The following is a 15,479-nucleotide window of genomic DNA, read 5'->3' on the forward strand; positions in this document are numbered from 1 at the left end:
TGTGGGACAGGCTGTTTCTAAGCAGGAGCTGGGCCAGGGAGGGTGAAAGGGCAAGAAGAATAAGGAAATATGTGTCCACGCATCTGTGTTGCTGCTATTGCCACCACCACAACAAACAAGCAAAAAAAAAAAAAAAAAGTTTCCTTCCTGAGAAGTGTGCTGCCTTCAGAGAGCCTGGGGAAAAGTGTGGATGGCTGGGTGGATCCTGCTGGATTGAAGGGCCTGACAGTATGTGATTCCCTGCAACAAATGGTAGTGGTGGGGGGTGTGTGTACACACGCAGACACACTCGCAGCGCCCAGCCTCCAATTTCAGCGCTGGCGGAAGATAACAATTCTCAGCTCGCTCTTCCAGGGTTATTTTTGGCTGGGGCTGTTCTCTGATGGCAAAAGGTTTCAGCCCCCTCCCAACTCCACCCCTGTCCTTGTTCAAAAGAGAAACTGGTGCTTGTAAACCGCTCAGTCCCTGGGAGGCCGGGAGGCAGGGCTGCCGGTTGGAGGGGAGAGGGGCCGCGGGTACGGGGAGAGGACCCCCAATCCTGGTCAAGTTCTCACCACCCCCTCCCCGGCTGATTTCTAGCGGAGGGTGTGCCAGGGGAGACGGGATCACCGGGGAAGGCTCCGGCTAGGCGCGCGAGGAGGCGTCCCCGGGATCGGGGTAGTTGGCACTGGGAAGGGGCTTTTGGGACACCCCGAAAGTGAGTCCAGCTGGTAGAAGAAGCTGCGGGCACGTCGGGCGCTCCGGCCGGAGAGGAAGTTGGGCGGGTGCGAACTTTTCTTGGAAGGTAGAGGCCAAACTGCGGGAGCAGCTAGGGGCCGCGCGCAGAGGGAGGAGCGGTTGGCGCGGCACGAGGGCGCGGGGCGCGGGCCGGCCGCAGAGGGGGCCGCGGCGCGAGGCGGAGCCCGGGCGCTCCGCCAAGCTGGTGGGGGCCCCGTCGGGCTGCAGATTCCCTCCGGCTGCCGGAGCCGCGGCAGGACCGGCCAGGAGGCGCCATGGAGGGGAGCCCCATCCCTGTGCTGACGGTGCCGACGGCGCCCTACGAGGACCAGCGGCCGGCCGGCGGCGGGGGGCTGCGACGGCCCACCGGGCTCTTCGAGGGTCAGCGCAACTACCTGCCCAACTTCATCCAGAGCGTGCTGTCGTCCATCGACCTGCGCGACCGCCAGGGCTGCACCATGGTGGTCGGCAGCGACGGCAGGTACTTCAGCAAGACGGCCACGGAGATCGTGGTGCAGATGGCCGCGGCCAACGGGGTGAGTGACATGCCGCCCCTCGCGTCCGCAGTCCCCCTCCTCACCCTGCCTCCTCCGCCGGCCCGCCCCAGGCCCAGCCCAGACCCCCACCCTGCTCCCGGGCTCGGCCGCTCCCCCAGGTCCCCTCCGCCTGCGTCCCGCCACCGCAGCTCCCCGCAGCCTCCCCGGTGCACCCGGGACTCCCGGGCTGTGTCGCGCCCGCCGCTCGGAAGGGCCTTAAGGGTTCCTCGCCCTTCTTTGAGCCCAGCCGGGCATCCCGACCGACCTGCCACATCGCCCTGAACTCTCTCTGGACTCTGACCATGTCCTGCACCTGCTCGCTGTTCTCGACTTTCTCTTCCCCAGCCCTTTAAAAATATTTGTTCTGACCGTTTTCACTACCCTCCCGCTACCAATAATATATTGATAGTTGTCCCCCCACCAACTCCTGTATCCTATTTGCAGTCTTCTTCTACTCCACATCTTGGCTCTGCCAAATTTAACAGTAGTGTTGGCTCCGAAGACGCGCGCGCACACACACACACCAGTGTTGGTTACTGACATATTTAGCAAGCGTGGACCCTGAAGGTTTTTAATATCATTGGTTCGTGGAGTTATATTTCATAATTGATTTGATTAGGGAAAGGATGGGACGGGGATCAATTTCAAGCTGTACAGACTGGGCTCTCGGTTCCGGGGAGGCAAATCTCTAAGTGGTCAGAAATGAGATTTGCAATGATTTTCTTAAAGCAGTTCCCAACTTCTCTCCAAGATGCCCTTTGGCAGCTGACAACATTTCATGCCTCTTCTCCCGTGCAGTTTTCATCCTCCTTTCCTCTCCCTTCTCGCACCACTTAAGTAGTCTTCTTTTGCAATGTGAATTCTCAGACCTTGAGTTTTTCTCTTTCTCCTTCCTTTCTCCCTATCCTACAACTAGACGCACCTTTTCACATATCCCCATACCCTGATTTCCTCCTTTCCAAAGCCAGCAGCGTCTCAAGAGGGATAATGACTTCAGGGGTCCCTGAATTCTCTGTGGGAAACATTGTCTAAAAGAGGAACTTAAGCCTTATTAATGCAGTCAGATCCACACACATAGAACTTTCCTTTAAGTGAAACCTCTGCAGATGTATAAATGAGTGTGAACATTTAAAAAAGCGAAACTAAACAATGCTCTGGCTTTTGTCCCTCCTTTCCAACCCTATCCTTTTAAATTTTCTCATTTCTTGCTTATAAAAACAGCTTTGAGGTTGTCCATGCTACACATTTGTCTACTATAACTCCCCTTTCTCAGTGTTTCAGGAATAGGGGAAGAGGATTTTTTTTTTACTAACCAAAAAGCAGTTGGGTGAAACAGGGCCTGGCTGGGGTGAGGGTGAGCTGGGTGGTGGAACTGTGATCTCCAGCCCCAGCAGATGATGCTGCTGGAGATATAAGACTTGTATTTCTCTCTGGCTCCTCACTTGGGACTGATGAAAGTTGGCCTGAATCAGGGATTTGGAGAGAGGTTAACAAATGGTCTTTTACTCTTGTCTGACAAAGCCATTACCGTGGAATGATGGAGAACAATGAGCCTTGGGAGAGCTGTGGCAGCTTTCATACTCCTTCCTGGGCCAGTTTTTCCAAGGAGTGAGAAAAACGTAGCCTGTCCAATATTTATTGCGGGTCAGGATAGTTTTGGAGTTACAGTTGTTGATTTGCATGGACACATTATTATTATTATGCTTTATTATTTCTTGGCATACTTTACCCTAAGGACTCTTCAATCTCTTAACTTCAGTGGGTCTTCTCTGTAAACACATTTTATTGACTTTAAGAGTGGAGTTTCTTTTAGGAGATAGTTAGCATATGTTAATATATACCTAAAATAGAGTCAAATTTAATCTACCAGTTGTTATGAAGGACAGAATGACAAACTAAAGTCCACACAGAAGCACCGTCTTTTAAATAATCTGAAAGTATTAATTCTAAGATGGATGGGCATGGGGGAAAGGGATGGTTGACTCTTATAAAGATTTAAAACAGCCAGTTTTCACCAATCTTTTCCTCGTTTTGTTCACCTTCGTGGGAGCTTTTGCTAAAGCAAAGAATAATCAGAAGGCTGACTTCAGGAGAGAGGTGGTTTAAAAGGGACCACCATAGGCAAAATTGGTCTTGCATGATTGCAAACTGATGGAGATGCACTTGCCTCCTGACTTGGCCTGCTGATTATACTCAGGAATGGGGAACTTCACTTCCAAATGCTTTGGCCTTTTTTGATTTCCCGTTGGATATTCATAGTAAAAAAAAAAAAAGAAAATACTAGAAGATAGAATTTATTCTCTTTGAACTGTCTTGAATCTGACCAGGTGGGCTGCATTCTCTCTCTGAAAAACCTTGGTTTTGATTGAAAAAGTTAATTTTACAAAGCAGTTTTTCTATAAAAAATGATAGTTGCTCTTCGATTATGTAATTGCTGGAGGTAAACAGAAGTTTGGAATTTCTAAAACAATAAACTACACTATTAATATTTTAATATCTCATAAAGTTTGAAATAGATTCCTACACAAATACCTGTACAATTTGAGATTTTAAAAAACTTTCTCATAAAGTTATAAAACTTTCAAGCTTTCAGAAAAGTGGAGAGAATAGATTAACGACATCCATATGCCCTTGTCCTAGATTGTTGACATTTTTCTATGTTTGATTCATCTTTTCGAGGGGCTAAAGTATATTAAAGTATATTAAAGAACATGACATTTTACCCTAAATTCTTCAGAATGTATCTCTAAAAAAGAAGAACATTTTCCTTGATAGTGACAGTATCATTAACATCCCAAGCAAAATAAAAAATTATTTCTTTACATTATTTATGACCCAGTCCACATTCAGATTTCTTCAGTCATTCTGAAATGTCTTTTATACCTAATTTGTTCAAACTTGTTTCTTCTAATCAAGGAACACACATTACATTTGTCTTAAGTCTCTTTTAACCTAGAAAGTCCCTCCCTTTTTATTTTTATTTTGTTAACAAAATTGACTTGTTGCTGAGACTAGGTCGGTTGGTTTTTCTATAGAATGTCGCCTCCACCTCCTTTCTGGAATTTTCTGATTACTTCTTTATGGTGTCATTTAACTTTTCACTCTGTTCCCTGTGTGTGTGTTTGAACTAGAAATCAGTCTAAAGGCTTAGAATCAGGTTCGATATTTTTTTATAAGATTATTTCACAGGTGATGGTGTGTATTCAGTTGCATAATACAAGGAAACATAATCTCTGGTTGTTCCATCATCCGTGATGCTGAGATAATTATAGAGCTATGGTGGTATGGTCCATTATTTTCCCCTTTGGGACTAGCAGTAAGCTATGGGGTGAACTTTGTACCATGTGAATATTCAGTTCCTTATCAATTTTCACCCAATTGTTTTAGCATCCATTAATGATACTGGCTTGAGTTGATTATTTCATTAGGGGTTTCAAAATGATGATTTTCAAATTCTCTAATTCCATCTACATGTTTTAGCTGGCATTTTTCTATAAACTGGGTATTTTCCTCACTACTAGGCTATTTGATTATTCTGTAGTATAGTTCCTTCTGGAAAGACAGAATATGTGTTTATTTCTCTCTCTCTCTCTCTCTCTTTTTTTTTTTTTTTTCAGTACGCGGGCCTCTCACTGCTGTGGCCTCTCCCGTTGGGGAGCACAGGCTCAGCGGCCATGGCTCACGGACCCAGCCGCTCCGCGGCATGTGGGATCTTCCCGGACCGGGGCACGAACCCATGTCCCCTGCATCGGCAGGCGTACTCTCAACCACTGCGCCCCCAGGGAAGCCCCTCTCTCTTTTTTAATTATCAATTTGCAGAGTAAGAATTTGGTGAGATAGCCACCTCCATTGTTGACACATGAATTTTGTTTTGTTTTGCTTTCACTTTTTCGAATATCACTATGGATTCCTGGATTTTTATATAATCAATTTGAATAGATTATTGAAGAATGAAAGAAACTACCTTTTTTTTTTAGTAGTTTATAGGGGGCTATGTGAATTTATCTAAAAAACCCCAGAAGTATTTTAATCCCCCTTTAAAGATACAAACTATATCATGCTATATAGAGCAACAAACAAACAAACAACAAAAAACTAAGTATATGAAGTAAATAGTGTCATTTAAATGAATTGAGATCAGACTTAGTTTGAAACTAATTGATTTTTTTTTATCCTATTTCTATTTCCATCTGCTTTAGATCCTCCTCAGGGGTTTAGATCCTCTATGTATCAATTTATTCTAATGTCTTAAAGAACTGAAAAGCTAAATGCATCATAATGGCTACAGGAATGCCTTTGCCCTTCTCTGGGTAGATCCATTTGTGGCTAAGGGCATCTGTCTTTCTTCCTCCTCTTTGTTAATATCTTCTTTTTTCGTCCTAAACTACCTTTAATATTGGACAGGTGACAGAACTGTATCTGCCTGAAGATGTTTCTGACTTTTTCTAAAGTCTTCTTTTTCTGAGCTGACATTGTATATCAGCACTGTCTAACAGAACTTATTGTGATGATGGGAATGTTCTGTAATCTGCACTGTCCTAGCCAATTAGGACACTTGACTGTTGAATACTTGAAATGTAGCTGATGCTGCTGAAGAACTGAATTTTACATTTTATTTAATTTTAATTAATTAAGATTGAAACTTAGATAGCCACAAGTGCTTAGTAGGTACCATACTGGACAGCACAGTTCTATAATTTAACATTTAAAATGTGTGTGTGTGTGTGTGTGTGTGTGTGTGTGTGTGTGTGTTTAACGGAGCCAGACTGTTACAATCAAAAGCAACTATCGGTTAAATAAAGGGAGGTCGACAAATACTACAAATACATAACTGGCAAACCCAAACCAGATTTCTTCATACGATAACCACACTCTCTTTTAACTTTAGCCCAGGAGGCAATGAGGTATGGTAGAAAAAGCACTGTACAGCAGCTGGAGGGCTTGCCTTATTTTCCTAGCTCAGACATACAAGTTGCAGTGCAAATGCTTTCGCCTCTTGACATACCTAGAAACCACTTGTTTTCTCATCTATAAATTGGGAATGATAACATTTCTGAATTATCCTGAGAATCAAATGAAGCACTGCATATGAAAGCATTTTGTAACAGCCACAGTACTAAGAAATGCAAGGGAGTATTACTATGGTCAGCTGAATACATCTCAGATAATAATGATTTGTCTGCATGTATGGACTAACTTAGAGCTCTGTAACAAGTTTTAGCCAAGAGAAAATCCATTTGTCAATTAGCCATGCACTGTACTGGCCATATGATGATCAGCATTAATGATAATAATATTGGCATACAGTGCAGCTTACAGAATTCAAGAGCTCCTCAATGGCTTGTGAAATCTTTTAGAGGTAGAAAATGTAGCGAAATGATATGAGGAATGCTAGATCAGTGAGGGATTTGGGCGCGCCCTCCGGATAGATGCTGACACAGGTTGTATTTGATTTCAACAGGTCATAAAGAGGTGTCTGTTTCCAAAGAATGAGAATACACTTGGCTTGGCATTTATGAGAACTATCTGGGCAACAAATTTTGGTTTGGTCCCAAAGACAAGGAACATATATTTGGAAGAGAAGCAGAGTGGGATATGGTGGTGGGTGGCCAGTAGGGATGAAAGAAGAAGGAAGCAAGAGAGGGAAACATGTACTGTAACACTAAGGCTTCTTTCCTGGAATGGATCTGGGGATCTGGGTGTATCTCTAGAAGGGAAAAGAACTGGGTGGTGATTGCTCTGTATTTTCTATGGGTGTTCACAACAGAATAGGTGAATGGAATGGGCTACTATGGCCCAGATGTTAGGAAGGTCTGGTTTGTAATATGTTAGAAAACCCTAAAGAGCCTCCCATAACTTTATCTTGCTTCCCTTCCCAAATCCTCATCCCCTGAATTGTGGAAATGGAAATTCTATTATATGAGCAATAGCAAATTTTAGGGAGCCCTTGGTTCCACCCTTCTCCTTGTTTGGGTCTGTTCATTCTTGACTCTTTTAGCCTCAAGTCCTCATTCACTTTTTTATGAGGAAGTAAAAGGAGTGGGAGAGGTTTTGAGAACAGCTGGGCCCTCCCAGTTGCTGGGGTGGGTTATTTTAAGCTTTGTTTAATGTGTCCAGAGACCCAGATGGCATTTTTAACTAAGCTGCTTTATTAAATCTTGTGATAAAGTATAATGATGTTTATTGAAAAGACAGATACCCATCAGCAACATTATGTCTGAAACTTGCCCTAAGAATTTTCTATAAAACATCTGTTCCCTTTGTGAACTCTGGAAGTTTGCTAGTTTCTGTACAGCCTTGAGGAATAGAAGTTGGAACCTATTTTGGGGGAATCTAAGGAGAGGTATTGGCTTTACCAACCTTACCCTCATCTTTTGGGCTCTGGCCACTCTTCTGTTAGACAACAGTGACATGAATGAACACTGTAATAGGATTATTTGGGAATAATAGGCAGCAGAACAAAAAAAAAAAGGTCTGAATTTCCCAGGGGTTTTTAAATTGAAGGTAAAAGCTAGGGCTGCAATGTCCTTTGTTAGCCTACAGCCTTGACAGCTAATTGCAAACACTCAAGATTTGGCCAGTATGCCTTTACTGTTTATACTTGCATAGCCAAAGGGAAAGTTTTCGGTTCTTTCATCTGACTTGACTCTCATTACTTATGAATAAGAGGATATCTGGGATATACACAAGACTTGTTAAAATCCACATTTTCTGAGTCTTTCAATACCTTTCATCTCCTGCATTGTTAGTGACGTCAAATTTTGGAGTAATGCCTGTATTTGTCTGAAGAAAAAAAATTTTTAGGAACATTGAATCCCCAAAGAAATTCTTTTTCTTGGCATAAAGTCACAGACAATTTTCTTTCCCTTTCCAAGTCTCTACTAATAGATGCTTTGTACAAATAGAATAATTGCTGCCTTTCTATTGTTTTCCTCTAATAAGAGTCCGGCTTGGTAGCTAGGGTTATGTAGTTTTATATTTAGACATTTATAATAAAAAAGAGAAAAGAATTTGAAATCATGGGACCAGAGTTTATCCAGCTTGACAAAAGACCTCACAAAATACTAGGAGGAGAGTTTTACAGCAGATGGTTAATATCTACAATATATGAAAAGCTTTCCCAAATCAATAAGAAAATTCAAACAGTTTAAAAGAAATATTGTCAACAGCAACCACAAATGCATGAAAAGGTGATCAGCCTCATTAGCAACCAAAGAAATACAAATAAAAATGATCCATTAATTTGAAAATAATGGGAAATACTCAGAGCTGGCATAGGTGTTGGAAAATTGTCATGTTTGCACACTGTTGGTGGAAGTTAAATTGATACAACTTTTTGATCAGGCAATTTGGCAGTATGTATCTAAATTAATAGAGTACTTGTCCAATAATCGAAGAATCCCTTACTCTAAGAATATATCCTATAAATTTTCTAATACAAATGTGGAAACATTTATGTACAAGAATACTCACTGCAGCATTTTGCTAAAGAAAAACTTGGAGGGACTACCCTGGTCGTTCAGTGGTTAAGACTCCACACTTCCAAGGCAGGGGGTGTGGGTTCGATCCCTGGTCTGGGGAACTAAGATCCCACATGCTGCTCGGCTCGGGCCCACCCCGCCCCCCCCGCAAAAAAAAAACTTAAAAAAAACCCCAGCTTTATTTTAAAAAAAACTTGGAAACAATTTATATGTTCAGTACATAATTTATGACACAACCACACCAGGAATGCATTAATATCTATAAATGAAGGAGGTGGATCTGTATGTGACCTGAGAAAGATGTGGATGACAGTTTGTTAAAGTGAAACAAAGCAATTAGTAGAGGGTCATGTGTAGTAGCATGATCCCACTTTTGTGTATATAATTAGGCATAGAAAATAGGGTTGGAGGAACATAGTCCAGACGGTTAACGGTGAATATATCTGGGGTATGTGGGTGTGTTTGGTGGGGGAGGGGAATCCTTTCCCTTTCTACACATATACTTCTCTTTATTAAGAAATTACACATGTATATATGCCTTGCTTTCATAATTAAACACATCACTAGAGAGTAGTTAGGAAAAAAAGGAGAAGCTCTGAATTTGAATCATTATACTATCATTTGCAACGTGTATGACTGTGGGGAAGTCACCTAGTTTTCTGGGGTTTGTTTCCTCATTTATGAAAATAGGCACTGTCATAATACTTGCCTCCCACATCTTCCAGGGGTTTTGAATGAGGTAATGGATTATTGTCAATTATTTTATTGATTCATATAGCACCATTACTACCAAACTATTTTTCTCTGATTAAAATAAAAGGACATGTGCATATATGCTTTTTATTCTCAGTAGCCTTACTGATAGAAGGTGCACGTCGATGTGGTGATCACAGTTGCTTTAGTGAGACTTTCGGCATTTCTGCAGGCTGCTGGCTAAGGCTTGGGTGGCGACTGCTGAAGTCATGATCCTCTCCCCTCTCCCAGCATGAACGCTCACACACACACACACACACACACACACACACACTCACTCATGCACACACAAACACACATGTATGCACACCCTGTCATGGTACTTGAGGTGGCAGCAGCTGCTCTGGCGTAGACTTTAACTCAACATAAAGAACTTCTTTTTGCATGGTCTGTGCATTATTTCCTATTATGAATCAGCTGAGTCAATGCCATGCTTTTCGATCTTAAACCTTTCTGAGGCTCAGGCTACGTTAAGAGCAGACCCACCCTTCTATACCTGCTCTACTGCCCCCAACTGAGGCCAGATCTTAATCTGCTCATTTCATGCAGATTTTCAAGCCTAATGGACTGGGCCATGTGAGGGATTACTGAGAGGAACAGACCAAGCAGAGGCTAAGAGACTCCACCCTCATCAGCTGAGTAGTCTGAAAATGCACAGCTGCAAGCTCTAGTGATGCTTTAAAGCATTTTGTCAGGTTGTTTGTCAGGGTGCCTGTTCCTGCAGCCCTGCTGAATGTTTGGTTAGGAGGCATAATCTTTTTTTGGACAGGATCTCCCAAATGTAAAGTGACAGATGCTAACGTGGAATATAATACAGAAGACCTAGCTTTGCTGTCATAAATAACAGTAAATTGTTTAATCTTGCTGAGTTGTAAATCTGTGATTGCCAGAGGTCTTTAGTTCACTGAAACATAGTATAAGGGTTGGTGGCACTTAGCAAATGGACAGTAATTATTTCCCAACCAGACAGATATTGGTCTGATGGAATTTATTTAAGATCCACATATATGTATTTTAACTGACTGTGATAACTACTCAGGGAAAAACACATAGCTATAAAGAGAGACAGATTTTTCCGGGAAAAAATACACACACACATATATAGAGGAATAGTATATGAATCTATATATATATATATATTCTATCTATAAAAGAGCCAAAGATAGTGAGTTTTTTCTTTTGAGTTTTTATATGTGTGTGTGTGTGAGTGTGTGTGTATACTGTCTACTTATAAAGGTTCCAGATGGAAAGTGTTCTTAAGCATTTAGATAGTTTATCAAATAGCATATGTGTGTGCACATGTGCCCAGGACACCCCCTTCCCGAAGATACATCTTCCCTGGATATGTTCAAAAAGAGAGTAGAGCAGAGTCCCAGATGTCAGAAATATCTGAAGACAGCATAGAGTTGAAGGAGGTGACTAAATGTTCCCAAATGACCTATGTTTCTATGATAATAAATAGAACTTGTGCTGGAGTTGGATGGACCAATAGTAAGAAATATAAGTAGTATAAATCCTGCATTCCAGGCAGGATCTTGTACAGACAGCTCTCTGCTGTGAGCTCAGTAATGTGGGTAAGTTAGCAGTCTGGCATGGGACATACCAGTGGACGGTGCAAGTCAGAGGCATAGATGGGGCAATGAAAATAGGAAGATCCTGGCCAAGGTGAGGATACAGACATGAGGTCCTGTCACTAATCACCATGGACTTCAGCAGTTTCTTAATGAGCAGGTCTGGTGGTTAAAGAAGAAAGAAGACATTGCACTTACGTAGGTGTGTTACAACTAATTTTCTATTTAATTGGTGGCAAGCTACTTTGAGTTAAATTTATTACGTAGGATGGGTTTAGTCCTCAAACAATTTTAGTTTCACATATAAAAACTAGGTAAAAGAACACTTTTATATTGGTCAGTAAACCATGGTACATTTAAATAATAGAAGACTATACAGCCACTAAAATCATGTTGTGGAAAAATAGTCAGTGACACAGAAAGATCGACTCCATGGAAGGGGTAGATATGTTAAGTGAAAGATGTAGACTACACGACAGTCCCTTTTGTAAAAATATAAATATGTAAATGAGAGAGAGAGAGATATCCCAAGACACATAGACAAAGGTTAGACACTGAAATGTTTACTGTGGTCACTTTTAGGTTTACAGATGAGTTTTACTTTCTTCTTGCTTATGAGTACTTTCTAAATGTCATATATATACTATATATACATATATTTGTCATATATATAAAAGTCGTATATATATTTGTAATTAGAAAACCATCTCAGGTTGGTGAAACAACAAATGCGTTCAATTACTATGAATTAGAAATTCATAATTAAGAATCAAGAAATGACACCAGGGCTTCCCTGGTGGCACAGTGGTTGAGAGTCTGCCTGCCAATGCGGGGGACACGGGTTCGTGCCCCGGTCCGGGAGGATCCCACATGCCGCGGAACGGCTGGGCCCGTGAGCCATGGCCGCTGAGCCTGCGCGTCCGGAGCCTGTGCTCCGCAACGGGAGAGGCCACAACAGTGAGAGGCCAGCGTACCACAAAAAAAAAAAAAAAAAAAAAAAAAAAAGAAAAGAAATGACACCAGCAAGGAAGGCAAGGGAAATATATCAAAGATTTATTGGGTGTCAGATGCTGAACTGGAGCTTGTCTGTGTTACTTTCTTTCACCCTCCATCTTTTAGGTAACAAAACTGAAATACAAAGGATTCAGGATCTTGTCCGAAGTCGTATAGCCGTCAGGTGGCAAGTTTATTTTTGCATCATTTCCCATTGAATGCCAAAATCTCAGCTTATGGGCTTCCCTGGTGGCGCAGTGGTTGAGAGTCCGCCTGCTGATGCAGGGGACACGGGTTCGTTCCCTGGTGCGGGAAGGTCCCACATGCTGTGGAGCGGCTGGGCCCGTGAGCCGTGGCCGCTGAGCCTGTGCGTCCGGAGCCTGTGCTCCGCAAAGGGAGAGGCCACAACAGTGAGAGGCCAGCGTACCACACACACAAAAAAACAATCTCAGCTTATCTCAGGGCACTCAGCCCTGCTTTCTTGACCCAGATGGATCCAATAATTCTTATCCTGGTATCTGGTTGGGTTGATCACCTCATAAAATGGCAGCAGATAGAGCCCTTTCTTCTTTCAGTGAGCCGAGTTCTATATCTTAAGGTAAAGATTTCAGTATCTTCCAAGCACTGAATTACCAGTAGGAACATAAGTTCCAATTTCATTGCCCCCATTTTGCACCCAAGGAAAGCTAGAGTGCCTGATCTTCTCAGTGAGACCTTGAGAATTGGTGGGCTGATTGAGGAATAGAACTTGGGCCAAACTTCCAGATGCCTGTGACTTTTCTGCACCTGTTCAGATGTTGGGAATCTAATGTGAAATACAGCTTGATTTGGTTCTAATGGACTCTCATCTCACCCTCCAGCCCCTGGGTATGTGTGTCAAGGCTTCCAGGGGAACACGCATCTGAGGATGAGCTCAGTTGCTCCCATCTGGTCTCCGTGTAACAAAGCGTATAACTGCACAATTATCCATGTGCAAATGGAGAAGTCCCTTGATGTTTGGATAACTACATCCATGACTTGAGTTTGTTATTTCTCAAAATTCCACTTAGCCATCTCCTGCTTACTCATGTGCCACAGTGGTCAGGGGCTGCTGCTCCTCTCTGACAGCAGGGATGAGAGACTGAAGCCTGGCCATCCACAGCAGTGTAGCTCTGGGTTTCCATCATGGCTTTTGTTTTTTGTTTAACCAAGAAGATGAGAAACAGGCATCTTTGTGTTTATGGCTTTCCATGCACTTTGTAGGTGGACATGGTGGTGGCTGTGTGGTCCTGTACAGCACTCTGTCTGCGAACCATCAGGGAAGTTTCTGTTTAGTGCCCTCTTTACTCTCTGATTCACTCTGGGAATTAGAGGGATGTGACACAGTGACCAGAGGTTATTGAAGAACGTCATGCTTACTTTTTCTTTTCTCTCTGTGGGACTCTTTTTTTATGACTTATTTTAAGTTAAAAGGAAACCATAAAGTGGAAATCTTATTTAAGGGACTTCACACATGAAAACAATCCTGCTTTCTTTAGTGTTATGTTACTGGGGAAAAATCATTTGGTATCAAAATTCCACATCTACCCTGAGATTCTAGCCTGAGGGTTTAAGTTGTATATTGCTGCTCTCCGGGACTTTAATCTGAGCTAATTAGAAACTGAACTCATGCTAAATCTAAGTTAGAAGACTAGTTGTTAGTGTTCTGAAAAGAGGGAGCCATCAGAAATAAAATCTTAAAAAAAAATTCGTTGTATATGGCACATGGTGTAAAGTATGGATGTGCTGGGAGAAAGCTTCATGAAATAAAATTTTCTCTATTTCAGGACACTGGTCTGTGATATGTAGAAGGGCATATCGATTCCTGAGGCACTTGTGCCCGTTCATGGGTGGAGTAAATGGTGATGCAATCTAGGTGAGGCGTAAGAGTTGGTGGAAGACGCCAGCATCTAGTTAGAAGAATAGACTCAGAGGGATTATAAGTAACTGCACCGAGGGAAACGATTGATGGTAATTGCACATGGCTACCTGCTACATCCTCCCTTTCCCTAGCATTTAGCAGTCATGACTGGATAAGAACAAGTTCATGCTGGGTCTGTGTATCTGGGTGTCTGGGAAAGTGTGTGCCTCACGTATGTGTCTGCAGGCGCTGGTGTGACAGTGTTCTCATGGCTACCTGTGGGTCCTGGTATCTGTCTATATCTGTGTGCCTTCTGTGTGTGTGTGTAAGCAACACTGAACTGGGGTCTACTTTGCCCCCCTTTCCTAGTGGGAACGGAAGGACATGTTTCTCAGTAGCAGTAAAGCCCACCCAGGTTGGTGCACCATCTGCAGGGCTAGGTGGGGTCTCCTTTCCTCCAGTCAAAGACAGACTGTATGGTATGGGCGTGACAGTTCCTCCAGTGCCTCTTTGGGAGGGTCAACGAGAGAGCGTCAGAGTACCATGGCTCAGACCTCCCCAGGCTGTGGTCTGGGTTTCACTCAGGAATAGAAGTCAGATGTTGCCTGCTTCAATGCTGTAAACAAAACCGAAGCCAGTGATGTCAGTAGACCATCTTTTTCTTGCAAGGTAGCAGTCTGCAACATTGGCAGAGAATAGTACTTCTAAGACTTTTTCAGAAAGGGAAATGGTAGTTTAAGGGTTAATTTAAGGTCTAAAATTGAATTTTGAATGTTTGGGGGAGGGGAGGGGCTTCGGGAAGGCAATAGCATGATTTGGGTCATGTTGAATTTCATGAAGAGTTTATATAATCTCATCTTACATGAATTTTCATGACCCTGAACCCTCTCAACTTTGTAGATGAAGACAAGGTGCCTCAGGCAAGTGACGCAATTTGCCTTAGGTCAGGGGTGGAGCAAAGACTCATATCTAGATCTTTTAACTTTAAGTTGCCAGTTGCTTTTTCTTTATACAACAGGGCTTCCAAAGGTTATATTTCTTTGATCAATGACTAGATCTTGAAAGTCATAGCTTTTCTGATGACATTTGCCTTGGGCTAATTAGAGGGAGAATTTACAGAAAAGGAGAAAACAGACACACAGAGAGGGTAATGTGAACACAGAGGTGGAGATTGGACTGAGGGCTGGTCTCTGCTGGGGGCACATAGGGCCCTCAGAGGTGGCCGCAGCCAGGTGAGTGGAGGTCCATGTGCTGAGCCCACGCTTGACCTCCCTCCCTGTAGCCGTCGGCCACCCTGTTCATGAGCCCATTGGGCAATGACAGGAGTGGCTGGGGAAAGAGGCAGACTGGTTTGACAGAGCTGGTCCTTCTAGCCACTTGATTATTTAATCCTTCTTTGCTGAGGTCACTTTTTGGTGAGCATTCCCACGGGACACAAATATCTTCACGATTTTCCATGTCTTTCTTAGAAGCCTCATCACCCGCTCTCCTGCATCCCCTCCAGCACTTGTCTCCTCTCAGAAGTCCCTCAACTAGAGTTATATACAGT

At 43.0% G+C, this 15,479-nt stretch overlaps 1 protein-coding gene across 1 annotated transcript in view; it reads left to right on the forward strand.

The window, feature by feature from the left end:
• The first annotated feature begins 603 nt into the window (after window positions 1–603).
• Window positions 604–15,479, forward strand: part of PGM5 (phosphoglucomutase 5) — a 187,696-nt gene continuing 172,820 nt past the window's right edge. Inside the window, exon 1 of the mRNA XM_059072728.2 lies at window positions 604–1,253. Within this exon, the coding sequence (XP_058928711.1) occupies window positions 993–1,253 (261 nt within the window). The 5' untranslated portion in view covers window positions 604–992. The remainder of the gene's footprint in view (window positions 1,254–15,479) is intronic.

This window comes from Kogia breviceps, chromosome 8 (genome assembly GCF_026419965.1).
Source record: "Kogia breviceps isolate mKogBre1 chromosome 8, mKogBre1 haplotype 1, whole genome shotgun sequence".
Lineage (NCBI taxonomy): Eukaryota > Metazoa > Chordata > Mammalia > Artiodactyla > Physeteridae > Kogia > Kogia breviceps.